The sequence below is a fragment of the Mirounga angustirostris genome, unplaced genomic scaffold (assembly GCF_029215605.1).
Source record: "Mirounga angustirostris isolate CCGP_5_RB_7025 unplaced genomic scaffold, mMirAng1.0.hap1 SCAF_2, whole genome shotgun sequence".
Classification (NCBI taxonomy): Eukaryota; Metazoa; Chordata; class Mammalia; order Carnivora; family Phocidae; genus Mirounga; species Mirounga angustirostris.
The window spans coordinates 119386355-119408284 of NW_026991710.1; the positions used below are offsets into that span (position 1 = coordinate 119386355).

At 38.5% G+C, this 21930-nt stretch overlaps 1 protein-coding gene across 4 annotated transcripts in view; it reads right to left on the reverse strand.

Moving 5' to 3' along the window:
- The window catches only part of INPP4B (inositol polyphosphate-4-phosphatase type II B), an 824845-nt gene that overhangs the window by 366108 nt on the left and 436807 nt on the right, over positions 1-21930 (reverse strand). For all 4 annotated transcript variants that reach the window (XM_064585102.1, XM_064585100.1, XM_064585099.1 and 1 more), the window contains one exon: positions 1563-1681. In XM_064585102.1, the coding sequence (XP_064441172.1) occupies positions 1563-1681 (119 nt within the window). The remainder of the gene's footprint in view (positions 1-1562; positions 1682-21930) is intronic.

The window sequence follows — 21930 nt, forward strand, 5'->3', positions numbered from 1 at the left end:
CTTCAGGTGTTCAGCTGTGTTTTTTCTCAGACCGATTTGAAAACTAATGAAAGAAACTAAGTATGATGGACTTCGGGCTATAAAATTACTAGCACAGGATGCAGTGCACAGAATATTTCAATGCCTCAGATTTCATTTTGAGAGAGCTGACATCCAACACTAAATTTTACATCTATATTTAAATATGAATATTGCCAAATATTGAGTGTTTGCTAGAATTTAGTAAACCAGGTGTCTATGAGTTTCTGGAAGCCCAAGTTATTTAGTCATTCATTCTTTCTCCTTTTCTTCAACAAATACTACTTTTTGTTCAGCTCTGTGTTAGACACTTTGGAAAAACAGTCAATAAAACAGCCCAAAACAGCTATGTATGTTCAAACATAAACAAATGAAATGTATCAAAATCATTTCTTTTAAGTTTTGGCAATATTTTAAGAATAAACTGGGACAAACTTGAAATTTTTTTTTCATAGAAATGAACAATTTTACAATTTTAGTCAAGTTTTCGATATACGAACAGACCATTTTTGTTATTTCAACTACAGCATTAACTACAAATTATACCAGCATTGGAACCTAAAGTTTCCAAAGGGCAGATTCAAGGCTACATGCAGGATCTGGGTCATTCCCATTAGAGAAATGAGTTGAGTTCAGTCTGAATCATTTATTCCAGCAGCCAAGCACAGGCCAGCACTGAGCAAACCCAGTGTCTAGGGTAGGCTGCTTAGTTCCCTACAGAGAAATTCCCCGGTCAAAACAGACAGGGCTTACAAATCTGAAAAAAAGCATGCAAAGCTAAGGAGTTTAAAGCACACTTTCTGTAGTCCCAGATGTTCCGTATTTCTCATTCACTAAGTGCGTGAAATATGTGTGATCAGAACAAAATAATCAAAAGGGAAACACTTCCTCTTTTGAATCTGATCCAATACAATAACAAGTTTCCTCCCGACACATTTTGAATGTTACATTAGTAACAATAAATGTAAATAGGAAATCTCTCATCTGATGAGTAATATAACACCCTTTAGCTAGAAACATTACAGTTTTTCAAATTAATCACCTACCTTTCTTTGAAAAACACGGTACTTTAAAAAGACACACACAAATAGCAAAGAATATAAAGTTTCCATGGGCAGCCTGAAGAACACAGGAAAAAATGAAAAGTGCAAACACTTAACTTCTCTGGGGGCACTTTATGACTCTCTTTTATTCCTCCCAAATAAGTATTCATTCCATTTAGTTTTTCAAAAATGTGTATTTTTTTCTCTACTTGGTGATCTATTTAAGGATTCAAAGTGAGATTTTTTTTTTTTTCCTATTTACTAAAGAAAATAAGGTCTCTTTTGAAAAGGGCAAGCTCTTCTCTCATCTGTTTATTTTGGTAAGTTAGCAATGCATGCTTAATAACCTCAGGTATGCTTTCCTAAATGACAGAGGACAGTAGCACAGCATAGCTACAGGCCATGGACTAACTTATTTCAGCTGTTTGCTCAAATCCAGAGAGAGGCTGAGAAGGCGACAAGCAGGGCAGAGGACGGCAGGCACACAGCACGCTCACTCACCTCCACAATTTCCGTGCTTGAGTATCTTGTCAGACCCTGCTCCGCGGGGTGGATTACTGAGATCTGCACCAGTGTATTCAGCTTCCGATCACGAGCGGGAGCCACAAGATCCTTGCATGCTGGCAATGACAGAGGAAGGAGAAAGAAAAGAAACTGACACGGGGTCTCAGGGAAAACTTCTGTCCCGAGTTGGAAGTAAACTTAGCGACTGCGCTGAATGAAATCTCCCGGGACTCAGACTGATTTTTTACGGAGGAAGTCCCTTGGAAGTACCTTACAGAAATAGGAAGTCACGTGCTGCGGAGCTGAACTGAGGGTTCATTTCCACTGACCGCATTTGCCGCCCCTGCTAGTCTCCACCGACCTCCCTGGGATCCCAGCTCTAACGTGCGACTCTGCACACCCAGCTCAGGGACTTGAGGGACTTTAATTAGTCATTAAACCCTGCGCTTTAATTCACACCTAGGCAAAGTAAGCTGAGCGGGGCTATATCCGGGAAACTTCATGCTGTTCCTTATTGACATGGGCGGGAGTAGTTCAAATGTACTGATGCACCCTTCCTTGGTCCTTACCAATCTATTGGCTACGATCAAACACAGCGACAGAAACTGGGACGAGGGGCTACCCTAGCAAAGCAGCGCACAAGCCACAGGCCAGCGGCAGAGGAAGAAGACGAGGGGTTAGAAAAGCCCTCTGTCTGGGATTCCAGCCAAGTCTGGGAGGGAGAAGTGTGGAATAAGAATGGGTTAATTCTTGCCCTGGGGCCACAAATGTAGGATTTTCCCTTGAGACACCAGGCTCATATTACAGACGCTCTGCACCATACCATATTTACTTGAATATTTTCTCCTCCCACATATCATTCCCACAATTTGGGGGAAAAAATCCAAAAATATATTCCTTTTCAGCATGTCCCAACACCTCTTCTCCCCTGGCTTTGAAATAGTAGTTTTACTACCTGCAGTTGGATGGCTAAGTCTGATGCAAAGTGTCCTCACCAGAGAGGGTTCAAGTTTATGCTCAGCTGGTGGCTTAAGGCAGCCTGGGGGAACATGGGATCTAGATCCCTGGTGAGAGTGTGCGGGCTCTATATCACCATCCTTACCCCACACTTCTGACTGCTTCAGTAAGGGACAGAAGGACAGTTGCATTTAAGCTATGTTCTGCCACTGCAGCAATTTACAGCACCTTCATCCACTGGGACAGAGGTACTACGGCTTAAATCGGAAACTTGAAAGCAAAGGAAATTTTAAATCTAATTATCACCTTTCAGTGGCTTACAGATCATCTCATTTATAGAAGCAGAATGGGATAGAGGAAAATGCAGGAGCTTTGGAATCAGTTTGTTTTTTGCTTAGTTCTATTAGCTAGGCAATGCTGGGCAAATTTTTTACCTTCTGAACTCTTCTTGCCAGACTTTGAGATCCTTTTATTCCTGTATGTCATGATTTGTTCCTTATTTAAACCACCTCTATTTAAATGCCTCTGCCAATACAGGAGAGCTTAGGAAAGTATGTGTGGAAAATATAATAGCTACACTTTATTTAGCCCTCCCTATTTTTGAGGCATTTTGCTAATTATATTTTGATTTCTCAAAACAGAACTTTGAATTATTATTTCAGTTTTACATATTAAGAACTAGAGGCTTAGGAATAGTAAGCACTCACATTTCCATTAGTAAAACCCTGGTGGCTTGTTTACATCATTCCTCATTAGCTCCATTTCTTTTCTTGACATACTGAATTCCTCTCCTGCACACCGGCATCTCTCTTTGGAAGACCCACTGCCATGATTCTTTATTGTCTGCCTCAAGAGATCTACAGTTTTAGGAAATACTGATGCAAGGTTTCAACGTCAACATATCTCCGGAAGGGGGAAAAAAAAAAAAAGCTAGATTTAGATTTTACTGTTCTTTGGTGGTTACTTTGATCATTTCCTCTACTTGCCTTATGAATGTGTTTAACTTCATCACTCATTTGCTCGCTTATCTGTTCAGAGTGTACAGCTTTCTCTCCACTTACTGATATTGACTGTATCTGTCCCTGGATTTTAAAGCTGGAGTTTATTTGCCTCAAACACATGCATCTTGCCCTCTTCCTTGGTTGTAGCCTCATCTCTACCTGATGAGCTTATGACACCTTTGCTCAAAATAAGTTACTCCTTTTCAGATTTCTTATCAGGCTTGATTGTGGGCTGTGGTTACTTCCCAGAAGTGAGCAGCTATTCTCCATTTTATCAGTGAAACTCTCAGACTCACTCCTAATAAAAACAGAAAATCTTCATTAAACTGAAATGTTCTGTCCAACCCAATTTACAGGTATCCCAATACTGAAGAAGTAAAAACAGCAATAATGACACTTCGTATTTCTCTATATTCTATAAAAACAGCACAGAAAACAAAAACTAAACTCCTATCTTGAGCAGTACATATCTCTTTTCTTCCCAACAGCCCAGAGGATTTTCTGTTCCCTCAAGCTTACGCAGTAAGATATCATGGAAAGATCCTGAGATCATTCAGGATTCCTCAGCTGTATTCCTACATTCCTTGTTTTTTAGTTATGTGATGTTAAGTCACAAACTCTTGGACACTCAATTTCTTCATCTGTTTACCTGTCCCTTAGGGTGGAGTTGAGAAAGATATTAGCCCCTTTTTATTAATGGATTTTCTATGAAAAACAAAATTTACCAGTATCATTATACTAATATTTTTATTATTATTTTAAAGATTTTTATTTATTTATTTATTTATTTGAGAGAGAGAGAACACATGAGAGGGGGGAGGGTCAGAGGGAGAAGCAGACTCCCCCCTGAACAGGGAGCCCGATGCGGGACTCAATCCCGGGACTCCAGGATCATGACCTGAGCTGAAGGCAGTTGTTGAACCAACTGAGCCACCCAGGTGCCCTTCACTATACTAAATTTACCAATGTTAATATCAACACTTACCAATATTTAGTGTTTTATTATTCTGTAAAATGTTTTTTATTGACTCAGTCATAGTCAGGTAACTCCTTAAACACTGTCACCAGGTCCAATATTTCTTGGTAAATACCAAACCAGTGCATGAGTCATTGCATTTCATATAGTGAAACCCATACACACCACGGATCTATACATACTGAAACTGTCCCATTGGAGGGGTGATAAATGATGAGTGATTGGATTGCTTCATGGCGATATTACTCATTTGATCACTATAAAATCTAACCTGCATAAGAATTATTTGGTAGCCAATAGAGAAGCCTGAAAACTCTATTTCTCAGTCTTCCAACCATACTTGCCACTGCCCATTATCCAAACAAAACTCTGCTCTGCATAAATGGCCTTCTTAAATTCATAAGACTAAAAGCGCACTTTGGGTTTTGCTTCTGTTGTTTTGTTTTATTCATTTAGGAATTTCTTGAATTAAATGGGCAGTTAATAAAAGCCTCTCTGCAATCATTCATCTATCTATCTATCTATCTATCTATCTATCTATCTATCATCATCCATCTCTATATATATTTTTTTAATTTTTATTGCTGCCTTCTTACTGGTTTTGTTTTGGACTAAGCTATTAAAAAAAAATGTTCCCAAAGTCCAGAAGAGTTTACATATACAAGATGCTGACAGGTTGGGATTCAAATGTGCTTGTGTCCACTGAATAGACTGTTTTATTTTTTACTGAAAAGGGGAAAAAATAGCAATATAGAAGTAATGACTATTTTTTTAAAAAGCTATAATTTGAAACTTTTATTTAAAAAAATAAAAGAGCTCTGAGCTGCTATTTTTTTTTCTGTTTACTCTTCTGGAGTAACTAGCAACATGAGGGTTCACTTTCTATTGCCAGTGCTTTGATGAGATGCCCACCGGCATCCCCAGCATAGATTCATACAGGAGCCAGACAGCTCTCACTCCATGGAAGGGAATCCTCGCTATAAGTGCAAGAATAAAAATAAATAAAGCTTCAATACCTTGGGGGGAGGTCTAGGCATTGAGCAAACTGGAAAGCTTATGCTATGTTAACAGAGGGGACCTCTATTCAAATTCATTGCCCGAAGAAATGAAAGCCCACTGTGGCTTGATTTGAGGATCTGTTCAGGGCTTGAAATTCCAGTCACTGTGTAGGCTAAAGCTGTAAGAACCACACAACATACCTCTGTGACTAGATCTGGCCTAAGGACCAGAAGTTTCTAACCTCTGCTCGAGATGCTCCAAGCTACTACTTGGAGTCTTAGGAAGATAGCACAGATCATCTTTTGCTCTTGTAGTTCTACTATATGAGGGTCCAGGAGCTAAGGGGCAGGGTCTGCAGCGTTCTTGTTAAGTTAAATATTCTCTCTACCCAGAAATACTGTTTTCATAAAATATCAGTTTTTGCTTCATCTGGCCATCATTTCTAAATCATGTCAAGTCTCTTGAGTCCACACAGCCTTGCCAGCATTCTAGCCCACTTTGGCTGGAAGCCTCGAACTGTCTCCATACTCTGCTATCAGAGAGTTCAGTCCCAGCAATAATCATCAGAAGCGGAACACAACTGTTCATTCAGGTGCCTTCAAATTCAGCAGCACTGGCCAAATCCTAACGTTCTAGGACCTTCATTGGATATGGAGTGTGCGAATTAGCAAAGATGTAGGCCATAGGCTTTCACAAGAGCAGAGGCAGGAGCTGCGGGGGTGCTGTGAATTCACAGTTGACTCTAAGCAGCTCTCTCTTTCTCCTAAGGACTCTTTCTTCTTTGAAGTCAGGTCATTTTTCTTGCCTCACTCCATTTCATTTCTCTTCTTGCCATTCAGTGTTAGTGGCATCTAACAGAGTTTATCCTCCTTCCTCCAGAACAACGCAATGGCCACAAGCAAAGGAGACGAGGGCAGGGGACTTTGACAAGAATTTTCACATCTCTATTTTCTGTTCTTACATTAGCAAAAAGAAAGTTAGGCTTAGAGGAGAAACCACACAGTATAGCATAAAGAACATAGAGGAATGGCTTTTTCACTCAAGATAACACTGTATTTGAAACCTGGATCCAGCCTAAGGGGTTATGCGACTTTGTATAAATTATCTCTTCGAGTCACTATATTTTAATCTTTAGAATGAACGTAAAAGGACATATTTCATAGATTTGTTATAAAGATTATATGAAGCAATCTACTTAGAATGCTAGGCACATGTTATTATTAACGTTAATATGAATATAGTTATGGCTCGGCACAAAAATGGATTTTCTCTCTCCAATATTCTTATGGTAGTTATATGCTTAACCATGGTCCAGGTTGGTCCTAATTTTGTGTAACCTTCTGATTTTTCAGTAAAAGCATTTTATTAAATTTATAGCTGTGATTTTGGGGGGTTGGTATTTTCTTGTTTTCATATAGATAAATAAAAATGTTTTAAAACCTTTTACTGGATTATTTGTTAGTTTCAGAAATCATAGGTATCATTAATATGTTTCCTTCTGTGGAATCAGATGTGTATGCTTACACTTGTTAATTTTACCTCTGATTAGGCACTTCCAAAGAAGCCAAAAATAACAGAAGCTTATTTTCTGTCTGCCTGGCAGATGAGCTACATGTAAATAGTCAACTCAACCTATGAGCAGGGGTTTAGCTGAGGGGTTAGTGTTCCTTTATACAGAGTGGTGGCTCACAGGGAGGCATTATTTTAACACCTGAGATGTCCCAACGGGTTATGGAAAGACTTGCTCCTCTGCTCTGTATACTTCCTTCATCAAAAAGGAAGACTGCAAATGCTAATAAGTTATCTTTTTCTTGCAATTAAAAATAAATGTTATATCTAGAACCCAATATAGCCTGATGGAAGCATACCTCCTCCTTTGAAGAAATCTTACCTCTTGTACCCTCTATGGACTCTTCATAGTGAAAATGGAAGAGATATATCCATGCCCCTCAAGGGCAAAAAAGGCCAGGGCACTGAGGATGGGGGATTTTGAATAAAAAAGCAGCCTTATACAAACAGGGCTTTAGGGAAATAACCATCTGGCTTCGAGGCTTCCTCAACAGCACCATTCTTATCTTACCATGGCTAAGAGGATCAGCCACTTCCCTAAGGCTGTCGGAAAGACTCTTGCAGCCTAGAATACAGTTTTTTTACTTACTTCTCAAATTCCTTTTGTTTGGTCAGGTTTCTTATAAATGTCACATATATATCTTTCTCCTTGTATTCCAGAAAATTAGATGCCCACTAATCAACTGATAAGCCAATTTGGGTTATGTTTCCAGCCTAATAAATTACTGTACTCCGTTAAATGGTTTCACAGTTACCATCCTATACCAGTGATTAAATCGAGATTACACAAATTTACAGCATGCATTTAAAAATGTAACACTTAAGCCGAATAGCCCCTCTTTCTAATTGCTTCGCCAGTATAACATGTATAATATGCTTTCCTGTATTTAGTCTCTTCTTCCTTTCTGTTCTTTATTCTTCCTTTCTCTCCAGAATTTTAAGACAACGATTTTTTGAAGCCTAGGCTGCCAATCTCTACAGTTCAGATCCCCTGAGTGGGTTCAGAAGACAATACTGCTTTGTTCCCAGGGCACTGCATTCCATGATAATTCAGTTGTGTGCAGTAAAATGGCAGAATACAGAGTGTCCCTGCTTCATATTAATATCCACAGAATGAGATTTTCCTAAGTAATTGGGAATACTCTATTCACTTTTAAATATTTTCTGAAGGCTGCTTCTTAGAAAAATGTGGCTTGATATCATACTCACTGATTTATGGCCATTAATGTATACATTCTATGAGCATTCAGTATTCTCTATAGAATCTTTAAGAGTCTTTAATTCATTGAGTCTAACATTACATCTTGCCATGCCTGTTCATTTTAGCATATTTTCACCTAATCAAGGCTACTTTCTGTAATTTTTCTCATCTGGCATTTTCCCTTTGTGTTCTCTTTTCTGCCATCTCAAATTTCCTCTCTAACGTATGTTTCTCTCATCATTCTGAAAGATGAGGTCATTGAAGTCATCACTGTATATTTATAAGATGTGGGACTATTAGGGTCAGGAATATATCTCTCTTAACCCACCACAGCTTTTCTTTCAATTAAACAACTGTTTTTAAGTCCTCATAGAGATAAAACAAAAATGTGTTATTTCCCCCTTAACTGTTGTGTGGGAGATTTTAATTAACACATACTTCCCTCAAGAGTATGTGAACCATGCATAACTGCCAACATAAGCAATATTTGTTGGAAAAATAAAAAATACATAAAAGTTGGCATAAAAAGATTAGAATGTTTGGAATTCTTTCTCTTTTCCTTTTTTGGTTTTATTTTGTCTTTTAAGGCAATGAAGTTTAAAAAAAAAAAAAAGTCCCAAATTCAAAATCAGGGCCTGACTTTTCAAGGAGGATAAATACTCCTCCATAACATGAACCAACAGTATTAATTTTAGGTTTTTAGAAGGTCAGGGGGAAATAAGCAACTCAGTGTTTAAGGTTGAAAGATAAGATATAAATCTAAGGGGTGCCTGGGTGGCTCAGTCAGTTAGTGTCTGCCTTTGGCTTAGGTCATGATCTCAGGGTCTTGGGATCAAGCCCAGCCTTGGGCTCCCTGCTCCATAGGGAGTCTGCTTCTTCCTCTCCCTCTGCTCCTCCCCCTGCTTGTGCTCACTCTCACTCTTTCTCCTAAATAAATAAAAATCTTAAAAAAAAAAAACCCAAGAAATCATCACACACACACACACACACACACACACACACACACACAAGAAGGAAAGCCATCCTAATGCAAGAATTTTTTAGACATACTGAAATAATGCTGTATTTTTTGCTCCTATATTACAACAATAAAATGCTAATATCATACAAATTTTAAGGTTGTTCTCATTTAAGATAATACGTGAAGCATGCAAAGAAGATGGGGGTTGGGGGGCAGGAAACAAAATGTACTGTATACCTACAATGTGTCAGGTTGCATTGGGCTTAAACTTTGCTTGTGTTAGCGCATGTCCAGAACAATAATATGCCTGTTGCTACCTCATTGTTCCACTAAATTCCATCTGTCTCTCTCTCTCTTTTTTTTTTTACTAGTCAGTCAGTCACATTTGTGGATCACAACATGTGGCTCAAGGATGAAGACTATATTTATTGATTTGCTTTTCACCAACAGTAGAGTATTCAGCAGCCTATTTTTTTTCCCCAAAAAACGTTGTTCTGCTCTGTCTGGTCCTCTGCATGTTCAATGGTGATTTAGCTTTGTAACAAGAATTTTAAGACTCTCGATACTTTGATAATAGAACCCAAATAAAACATGAGGAAAAGATGAGAGCAATGCCTTAGGGAGGAAGCAGATGACAAAGTTATTGAGGAACATAGGCAATAATTTGCAAGGGGGAATTTAAAAGATGTTGTTATAGAAACATTGCTTTAGAATTCTTGCTACACTGAGATTTGAGCACCACTGCTCCTAAATTTCATTATAACTGGTTCAGTTATAAAATTAAGCTGATTTCCTTCATGTAAAAAGCTACATTCATGTTGTAGGGGGGGAAAGATCCCGAGATAAATTCTTTTACTTTTTCCCCATAACAGAATAATATACAAATAAACCACCACATCTTATGCATATCTCTGTGTGTGTTAAATAAAAACATGTTGGCCTTTTAAAAGAAAAACAAAATGTCTGAGAAGATGAAATTCACTTCCTTAGTGCGGAATATTATACATATGAAAATAAACTACCCACTCAGTACCGGTTCTGAATTTAAGTATCATTGAAGAATCTAGAGAGAGAGAAAAAAAGAACCTCTTCCTGGAACAACGGTGCTCTCGGGAAATGCTCTTTGATCCTCTGTGCTCTGGAGCAGTGAAGATGCCAGCTGTAGAGCAGAGAGCGTATTTGCATATGAAAAGAACAAATTTGGTTCAAATTGCTCTCGTCAGTACCAGCAGACTCCCATTCTCCAGCTTGTCCCCAACTCCCTCAGCTTCTCTCATGTCAATCCTCAGAAAATACTATTTTGTCTTGTTTTCATGACTATTACACCTTGGTGACTGAGACTCCATCCTCAACGCTTTGAATTAAAAACAAGTCTGTGCTCATGTCTCTTCAAGTTTTGATAGCTGACCCTATATGCTGAAAGCCCCAAACTGGTCTGGCCTCATCACCTGACACTGGATACAGACTTCGTGTGCAAGCTCCAGATCCACGTTCCACTTGAGAAACAAGCGCTTGCAGCTTTCTGCTGCTCTTTTCAGCAGGAACATATGTGCTGCTTAAGAAAGGAGGAAAACATTATTCCAAGAATGGAAGCAGGTCCCTCTGAATACTAAAAGAAATATTGTCAGTTAATGGAAATCTGTAGTGTTGAAACTAGGATAGCAGAAGTAAGACTGAACAACACAGAGAACAACCTTAAGGCTTTTACCTGCCCAGAGGCCAAGAGGACAACATTTTCCCAGGACTACCAGGTCGACATGGGAACCAATAGGATTGGAGGGCCCATCAGTAGATCCAGAAGGGCACGTGGGTTAGTGAGGAGCGGCTGCCTGCTTCCCTGTTTTACCTCCAAACCAAGAGATGAGGCCAGTAGAGCTGGTGAAGAGAGTTACAGGAGGGGTGACAGGAAAGTCAGAGCCCGAATCACCAAAGATGGATGGCGAAGAGAAGTGCACTCACAGTTGTTGAACTCTAAGGACACAGAATGATTGATGTCTAGGAGGTATTTGGGGGCTGAGGACAAATAAAGGAAATAGGGGCCTGGAATGTTGCCTTCAGGGGTTGGTGGTCTCCTGAAAGAATCCATTTGTTTGGGCAGGAAGTAGCAAGCAATCTGGAAAGCAGTTGTTCAATCTGGACATCTTTACACACAACACATTGACTCACGGTCTGGCTTTCACCAAATCCTGAATGAGGCAATTTTTAGACATGCTTTCCCAAAACAAAATATTTTACAAGAGTTGCATTCTATATATTACACTTAAGGGCTTACACTTTAGGAGGTGGTGCTTAAATTAAGGTAATTTAAAAAAAAATTTTTCAGGAATATTATTTTTTATAAATGTGCTGCACTTAGTATCTATATGTGGAATTAGTAGCTTTTTAAAATGAAATTGCTGTCCCTCTCTAATGCCAACTATTTTACAAGTAGATTAAAAATATTAAATCAAGGCCTTACATAAAGAGAAAATAAGAGGGGAGAAGCGGGTGGGGGGGAATAGATGATCCTGAGGTATAGTTAGCCCGAGGTATAGTTAGCCTCTTGTTTTACTTGTCTCCATCTAGAACATCATTTGGAGGCAGGACAAATGAAGAGCTTGAAGAATATAACTCCCCATCTTTCTTGAATCTCTTGAGTCAATCATATGTGTGATTTTCCTGTAGACAAGAGAAAATCAGGCTTTAGGGGTGTTAATTCTCCCATCATAAGATGGTTGACTCACAGGAAATAAAACAAGGTTTTGGTACAGATAAGCTAAAGCTAGAAATGACTAGTGATCCAGGAGACATAGAACATGAGAAAGAAGACAAGAGAGTGTGTAGGTGAGAAAGCAAATGTGGGATAGTCCTAGGGCAGGAAGGGTCTAATTATTCAGAGCAAAATCCACAAGTTCAACACTATGTGGAAAAAAGCATAGCTCAGACAATTTGAAAAGTAGGAGATAGTGGTTCCAGGAGAATCCAAGTTTGAAGGAAACAGAGAGGATACTTCTTAGAAAAATTGGGATCTCCAAGGAGAGCAGTTCAAACCCAAAGCTCAGCAGAGCTCCTGCTAGCTGACTGAAGAGTGCTTCAGAGCCTTAGCTTTACAGGAAGTTTCGGAACAAAGGAGAAGTAGTTTACACTACTCAAATTAAAGAAGAACCACCTTCTCTACTCTTCCAGGATATGTGGTATACTAGGTAAGATAAGAATATGAGACACCTTCTGTTTGAAGGTCTCCTTGATAGTTCTTACTTGTTTTATGCAGTAAACCACCTAAGGTTCCCGGTCATAGATCCCAGTCCTGACCAGGTGACTGGATTTGTGATGGAGTCTCAGTATTCTCATCTGGAAATGGGGATGGTAATTATATTTCTTCTCACTGAGGGTTTGTGAAGATCTGATTCAATAGGTGAAAAAAAAGGTTGAATTTCTAACAACATACTAGTAATATATTTCTTTCACATATATTTGCTCAAATACCCTGTGACATAAGAATTATAATCTGCAACTTACACATATAGAATCAAAGTTTTAGAGAGGGTAAGGGATTAACCCAAGACAATAATTAGAATAAGACCATTAAGTGATCAATTATACATCTAGCACCATTCTTAGTGCTTTAAGTACACTACCTCAGATTAATCCACAACCGCTCCCAATAAAAATGAATTGCTTAGAGCCACATAGGTAGCCAGTAGCAGAATCAGGATTCAAATGCTCTCAGGATGGCAATGCAGCCCATGCTCTCAAATGCTGCCCTTGTATTGCCCCTTCTCGGAGTTTATGTAGTACAGACTGAAATGTAAAGTCAAATTTCTGGACCCAGTGCATTTCTACTATTTTAGTTGTCTGCTATGCTTCTTGTTATCTGTTTATGTATGCTCTTCAGAGCATCTCTATAAGAAGAATCCTTGCTTTGTGATGCTGTCATAATACCAGAATCTTGAAGTGACTTTGTGAAGAATTCTAGGCATAAAATTCTACACAGGTAAGCAATCACCAGCTACACAGTCTAGTTATAGAATGCCCTTGTTCAGCTCAACCTATGACTGATTCTTCCCGTGAGTTCTTTCTAAAAGAACTCCAAGGGCAGGAAGGCTCTATCCCTCCTAATACATAATTTGTTAATAACAAAATATCAATGGTTAAATAACTGTATTTATTGAGAATTTTAAAATGTGTTGCTTTTTACAAATAATTGTGTTAGCAATAATTACAAAAACATTTCAAGGGCATATCTAAATATATACACTTATTTTATGAAGAAATGTGAGAGGAAAAAAGCAATGGCATTCATGCATGCTTTCAGTTCATGGATATTTATTGAATGTCTAAATGTACCCAGCATGATTCTAGGTGACAGTTTTATAGCAGTGAACAAGAAAAGAAGTTCCATATTTTATGGAGCTTATACTCTAGTGGGACATGAAGTTTAAAATAATAATTTAGTGAGAATTTTAAACAGTGTGTTAAATTGAGTGTCGGGAGGGAGGGTGGTTCAAGAAAAGCTTCTCTGACAAGATGACGTTTGAGCTGTGACCTAAAACATACCAAGGAGCCAGCTTAGGGAGAACAACAAATGCAAAGACTCAAATGTTTGGCTTGTTTGAGAAGCAAAAGGAAGACCAAGGTCAATGAAGAATGAGCTAGAAAGTTAGCATAAGTATGGTGAGAATGGCCTGCTCCTCAAGATCCTTATAGAATGTGGTAGGATATCTCAATTTTATTCCAAGTGAAATGGAAGCCATTGGAGGATTTTATCTAGGGAAATGAAGAAATCACATTGATAGTTTGAAAAGATTACCCTGGCTCTTCTATCAGGAGGGGACTATGCAGAGGCAAGAGCAGATGCCAGCTTCCCATGGGGACTCCCCTAACTGGCTCCAGTGAGAGCTGATAGCTGCTCAGAATTGAACAACAGCAGTGGCAAAGGAGAGAGAGTTGGTCAAATTCAGAAAATATTTTCAACATAGAAATTATAGGACTTGGTGACGGATTTAATGTGAGGTTAGGGAAAAAGAAGAATCAAGAAAGGGTTATAGTTTGGGGACTGGCATAACTGAATGGATGGTGATGCTTTTTATGGAGATGGGCATCATGGAGGAATGACATTTTGGGAGGGACAGGAATGGGAATCCATAAAACAGGTTTTAATTATCTTAAGCTTAAAATACCTCCTAGATGAGCAAGTGGAGATATTTACCAGCCAGTTGAAAATGGGAATTGGGAGCTCCATGGAAAAGTGAAGGCAAGAGTTGCAAGTTTTGGAAACAAAGGCCCATAAATGTTGTTTAAAGCCATGGACTGTGAAATTGTTTAGAGTGGAGGGTATTTAAGTTTTGGGTGGGGATAAAGCTGATATTCTGGATTTGGACAAGTTTTGACCTGGGAATACCTTTTTTGCTTAAGCGGACTTCTGAGACCTTACCACTATAGAAAACAGCCAAGAACAATCTTTTGTCCTTGGTAAAGTAGAGGTAATAGGAGAATAAGTGGCAGAACACTTGAAAAGCTTTGGGCTTTCTCATGCCCGGTATAAGACCACAGGCAAGTCACTTAACTCCTCTGAGAGTCGGTTTCTTCCATTGTGAAATGGGCATAGCACCACCTTTGTCAACTGCAAGAGGTCAAAGCTCAAGTAAGAATCATTTGGGAAAAGACTGTTTTGTACAGTGGAAATATGAAGGGACTTTTCTTTAATCCTGCGTTCCACTCTACTAGGTCTCTTTTCTTCCCCATGGCATGGTTCCCAGGTGGTCGAGGATACATTTGGATACCATCTGCTCCACAAGAAGGCTGACTGGTAAATTTCAGTCACACAGACAGCAGCATCAGGGGATCTTGCTCCCTTACAACCTCCGTGGCTTTCGACTTTATGCAAAGCAAGACCACCTAATGAACAAAGCCCCTAGGTAGTCCTGATTCCCCAATTACCCATAAGTAGCAACAGATGCTACAAAGGTAGACCTGTTCCAGTGACCAGCCGCTCTCAGTAACTAGACAATGGAGGGAAGAAAGTAATTAGGTAAATCACATAGAAAGAGCAATAAACAAGATGGGGCATGTTGATCATGGATAAAAGACACAAATAAAGAAGGTAGAAAGTAAACATTTAAAAAAACCCTCTAATTTAACAAATAATTTGCCAAACCTCTGTGAAGAATCAATTTTGGCCTGTGAAGTTAGACCTGGTCAAAGACTTCCTTTAATTGAAAGCTCCTATGGTATATTATTCAGAAGGAAATGTGACGTGAATAGACATATTTATCATAACATAATTCAATTAAATGATACGGTTGCAGCAAACGAGAAGTGGGAAGAGAAGTTTGATTTCTCATATACTTCTCCTTTATTAATGATGTCACATATCTCAACTTCCTGAAGAGCGCCAAACTAGAATCTAGACCAGTGTCACTAAGGACAGGCTATATTCCAACTGCAGCACACATTCAACCTTGAGACTCTAGAAACAACTACCCACACAACAGACCTATTAAGAAGCTCTAATTGGTTCATTTTCTCTTCTTCCAGTTAAATCTCTAATTATTTCAGCAGTACAAAAACATAATGCAGGTCTTAGATAGCCTTTAATGTCTTCTCTTTCCCATTCCTGCACTTTTAATAATCAACCACAAAGAACATGGCCTTTGGAGTTAAAATCTATATATCTCCATCTCCTAGTCTTATACCCATGAGCAAGCAACTGAATTTATCTGTGAAACATGAATAGTGGGAAACACCTAAAGGGTCAGTTGTAGAAGCAGAGATAAAAAATGAAAAGGATACGGCCTAATACCTGGCACTCAGAAGGAGTTCAATAAATGATAGCAATTGTTATTCCTAAAAATATAGTGTTAAGACCTCCTGCTCAAGGAAGTACTCATTGAGTACTCACCCAAGGTTATATTCAAAATAATAAAGCTTAACCAATCATTAAATATATGTCAGATACTAGTTTAAGTGCTTTATGTACATTCACTTATTTAATTCTAACAAAAAACTTATAAGGTAGATACTGATACCCTTCCCATTTTATAGATAAGAAAACAAAGATTCAGGGTGCCTGGGTGGCTCAGTTGGTTAAGCCACTGCCTTCGGCTCAGGTCATGATCCTGGAGTCCTGCATCGGGCTCCCTGCTCAGCAGGGAGTCTGCTTCTCCCTCTGACCCTCCCCCTTCTCATGCTCTCTCTATCTCATTCTCTCTCTCAAATAAATAAATAAAATCTTTAAAAAAAAAAAAGAAAGAAAACAAAGATTCAGAGACACTGTAATTTTTCTAAGGTCGAGTGGCTAGGTGGTAGCAAAGACAGGATTCAAACGCCTGCAGTTGGCTTCACACTCCGATCTCTTAACTGGTGAGATATATTGTCTCCCCACTCAGACTGTAGACTGAAATCTGAGCCTGAAATGCAAATCCACTTCTGTTAGTTGTCTATTATTTTTTGTTGTTGAGTTGTTGGTAAATGGTTGTTCTGAAAATGTCTCCTCAAAAGTATTGCTTGTTAACTGATGCTGTCAAAATTGAGATAGCTTAAAGAAAGGGAAGATTCCTCTGTCTGCAAACTCTGCATAGGTAGGCAATTGTCAGGGGCACAGCATGGCTACAGAGTCTATTGAGTCCAGCTCAGCATGGCTAAGGCTTCTTTGAGTTTCATCTAACATAACCCCAAAGCCAGTAAGACTCAATTGTTCCTGATACCCAAATGAAATTTGCTAGCAAGACAATGTTTAAAAAGTTGTGTTCATTTAGAATTTTAAAGCCAGTTTCTAATAAATGTGCAATGATTGTAAAATATTGCAAGAGAATTCCTAGAGCCTTAATTTATTTTTGTTGTGGGATTATAAGTAATAAAGAGGGATATGTAAGTGAGCATTAAATGCATCACCTTGGAAAATGAGCTCTAGGATTCTGTTTCATGAAATTTGCTTACTCCCTTTGCCTGAATTGTCTCTTGTGTTCCTTCTAAACCGCTGAAATCCTGCTCATCCTTCCAGATCTGGTCCAAATGCCACTTCCTCTGAGATGTTGTTTCTGATGCTGCAGTTATATTTAATTACTGTTTGCTCAGTATTTCCATAGTTGTTGGCGTATGCCCTTATCATAATCTGCCTAGCATTGTGGTTGTTTGTCTCCATCACTTCCTAGAAATTCTTGGGAAGCAGGAATCAATAAGAAAGCGATATAGCCTGGTGGTTAAAAGCAGGAGCTTCAGAATCAAACAGAATTCAACTTGGATCCTTTTTTTTTTTTTTTTTTTAAGAGAGAGAGAGAGAGCATGAGTAGGGGGAGGTGGGGCAGAGGGAGAGAGAGAATCTCCAGCAGGCTCCAAGCCCAGCTCCAAACCTGACACAGGGCTCAATCTCCTCACCCTAGAAATCAGGAGTTGGGCACTGAACTGCCTGAGCCACCCAGGCGCCCCCTCAACTTGGATCCTGACTTTGTCACTCAACTTTCATAGGATCTTTGGAAAGTTGACCACTGGGAATTTTACATTTTTTATCTCTCAAATGAACATAATATAGGAGAGCATGCTCTGTACTCAGACTCCTGGGTTCAAATCTTGGGCTCATTACTTAACCTGTTCATGCCTGTTTCCTTCCCTCTAAAACAAAAATGACTGATAATAGAACAATTATCTCATAATTAAACTGTGAAAATTAAAGTAATTAATTTATGTAAATTACTGAGGACAATGTATGGTAAACAAACACTTGATAAATGTTAGTTATGTTTAGTGTTGAGTTGTGAGGAAAACATGGCATTCTGTTTGTGAAGAGGTAACTACCATTTCATAATACCGTAAGTATCATAGATTCTCAGAAAATGGTAGCTACTCTTGTGGTATTGCTATGATCCGAGCACTTTGCACAATGCCTTGTCTTGAGAAGGTACCCCGCAAATTATTGTTCAGTGGAAAGCCACGTTTTATAAGGGAAGTATCATACTGTGAGAATCAAGAGAATGGTGGTCTATGTATGATAAAGCAACAAAATAGGACAAGCACAGGCCTGATCTAATTCTTACTAGGTACTTCTATTATTGCTGGAAGATGATCTTATAGCTTATAAGAAGTAATATTCTATCAATAAAAATTAAATACAAAAATATACCTCTGTGCTTGGTATTCCCTTTAGCTGAAGCAGCATGTCATGTATAGGGTAAAAATACTAAAGAAGATAGAGTAAAATCTTCCATTTTCCCACTGGAGCTTTAAAAAAGTCAGAGCTTTATAATCATTTATAGAACACAGACCAGCAGGAAAGTAGAAGTGTGAACAAAGGAGAGAATTGGTAAGTTTAGCCTCCTAAGATTTTCTTTTTTTTTCTTTTAGAGAAACACATAAAAACAACTCCTGATTTATAGCAATTCATAAAGTATGAATGAACCTGACATTCAGGTTAATGAAGGCCCGAACAAGCTATAAAAGCTGTGTCTGTAAAGAGATGAGACTGTTTTTGTGCAGCTTGTCAGTCTGAGCACATTTTAATACACATTTCAAATTCTGAACACAGAAAACTGGTCACATAATTTACATGACTTTCTGTTTTTTGTTTTTTGTTTTCTAACCAGGCTATGAGAAATATAGTGGCTATATATATACAAAATCCCAAATCAGTCCACATAACCTTATATATGATCCAATAGTAGAACAAAGTATTTAGAATCCTCCTGGACAAAGGCTTAATAACCAAATAGGATAACCTCACCTTTTTTCAAAGCCACTCTAATATGTGAATTTACCTACCTAGGGACATCTTGTCATTGTGCCATAACATGATGTTGTGATACAACTGAATTTTAATTACTGAATTCTAGGATGGTACACATCATTTACCTGGTATAGGTGTACAGTGGGTTGCATATCCACAAGACTATTTTTTTTAATCCTTCATTTCCATAGAAAAAAATAGTTTCCACAAGTGGTAAATTTCAATTTGCCTATTTAGTCACATTATGTACGGCAGAACTGGCATGGCTTACAGAGTGAATGTGAAGTTAATTTCTTATAAAACCTTGGAATCACTAATTTTTCTATATATACCACTATTCTAAAAGACCAATAAGTAGATGAATCAAGAATCAAATCTGAGGACACATTTTCCATTTTCTCTTCGAGGAAGACAAGATGGCGGGCCTTTCTTTTTTTTTTTAAGATTTTATTTATTTATTTGAGACAGAGAGAATGACAGAGACAGAGAGCACATGAGAGGGGGGAGGGTCAGAGGGAGAAGCAGGCTCCCCGCCGAGCAGGGAGCCCGAAGCGGGACTCGATCCCGGGACTCCAGGATCATGACCTGAGCCGAAGGCAGTCGCTTAACCAACTGAGCCACCCAGGCGCCCGATGGTGGGCCTTTCTATATGTAGCTTGGTATAATAATAAATAAGTACTTAGTGCATGCCTTTTGTGTGTGTGTTCTCTGGATTTGAAGTCTTTACCTTGTTCCAAGCACCAAATGTCTGCTTATGCTGCTCTCCTGGTCTAGAATGTAATTCCTCCTTTCCTCTTCCTATTCTTAATCCTATTTTCTAACTTGAAGAATTGATTTTAAGTTAGTTTTCCTTAGGAAGCCTTTTCTGACTACTCCTTCCTATACTAGTTTGATCCTTTACACAATCTCTTATATTCTTAGAAACCCTAAAAATAGCTTAGTTTTTAAATGTCTTTTAATGATTTCAGGAGTCTTAGTTTGACCTCTCTAATTATGCGATGAGCTAATCGAAGATAAAGAGCAGAATTTTACTCCTTCAGCTATGCCTTTTATCTTGTTCAGCTTGTTCAGCTTATTCAGGTTATTCATTTTTATTTTTTTAAAGATTTTATTTATTTATTTATTTGAGAGAGAGAGCATGAGCAGGGGGGAGGGGCAGAGGGAAAGGGAGAAACAGACTCCCCGCTGGGCAGGGAGCCCGATATGGGACTCGATCCCAGGATCCTGGGATCATGACCTGGGCCGAAGGCAGACACTTAACTGACTGCGCCACCCAGGCGCCCAGGTTATTCATTTTTTAAAATGACAGCACCTGATTGTGACATTTAAATGAGCAGATTGCAGAGATTTTGGAAGATACAAGAAAGTATAACAAAGGAAATCAGAATTCTACTAACCTGTCATAACCACAGTTAAAGATACTCATACCTATTCTTCCAATCTTATTCTTTTGTACATACAAAGAGAGTTAAATAAGGTTCATGTTGTATATGTAATTTTTTATTCTGCTTTGACAATTTTATATTCTCTTGTTTGATAAAATATCTTTCTGACAGATCATTCTTATGAGTTTATAGTAGTCCATCTTAAGACTATACGTTTCACTAGAAAAATTAACACATGTTGAGTGACTCTTGAGTTGAGAATAAAATACAGTGGTCTGTACTTTCCTTCATCCATCCTGAATTTGAGGTGTTAGCAGAAAAGTCAAGGTCAAGAAATGAAATGATAAAATGGAAATAAAGAGAGTTAACTATGTCTGAAAATGTATGATGATATAGGACCATATCACACAGATTACAGATGTATTTCTATATTGTCTATTATTGATTTTTATCTATGAAAGCTTTCACTATATTACTATGAAAATTATAGCAGTTGCTATAGACTTATCAATTTTAGAAAAAACTGAAAAATGAAGTAAGGCTCTATTAAATAATTTGAGCTTCAGATTAGTCTTATTTTATGTACTAATAAAACCTATAGGGGAGGAGTTGTTACATTTTCTTTCAAGAGGAAAAAGTCTCTGGAAAAAGTTATCCCATAACTTAAATATGGATTCTTAAAAGATGAAACACCTTTACAAAAGGCAAGGGATTTAACAATCTGTTGGCTTTGAACCTTAATCGCTCTCTATCTCTTGCTCACTAGAGGCTTGGCAGTATCCAGTTGCCAGAGCTGATCCTATTACCCAGCAGTTAGGGAGTCAGGAAGGCTAGAAGAGGCCATGGGGCCAGGATCTCACTGGATCAGTATTTCTTCTATCCCAGAATTGTCCTACTCTGACCCTGGCATTCTAGTCACCCAGCAAGTGGTCCTTCACTATTCTGCCATTTCCTCTGAGACTTTTTTTTTTTTTTAACCCAAGACCAGATCAGCTCCTAACTTGGTTTCATTCCTGATCAAACCAGCAACCCAATTCATTACCCTTGAGCCCCAGTATTCCCACTCCTACAACCCTATGACCTGCTGCATAAATATTTACTACAGCCAGGACCTCCTGCTGAGAAAGTCACCTGGGTCTTATGTTCAGTATGGACACTTTCCAGATAAGTGTCAACATCCTAAGTCCCGCTGGATACACAGAGGCCTTCTTTGACCTCTATATCTAAAATAATCCCTCCATCTCCCAAGTCAATTACCTCTCCCCCAAACATGTTCTATACAGTTGTCCTGTTTATTCTCTACATAGAACTTAACACTACCTGAAATTATTTACTTACAAGTTTTCTATGCTCCCAATACAACTTGTATGAATGAATGATTTGTACTGTTAGAGATTTCACTCCAGCATTCATGTCTTTACATTCCTATCATAAATGACACTGAGGCTGTTGATGTCTAAAATGTGTCTTTCGATGCACCCTATATCTGGTCATTGGCTTCGATCAGGTATCAGCCATCAATGTATAAATTATATTAAGAATGTAACTTCACAGTGTCAAATAAATAACACAAGAACCACATGCACACACAAACACACACACACGCCATCTCTCCTATT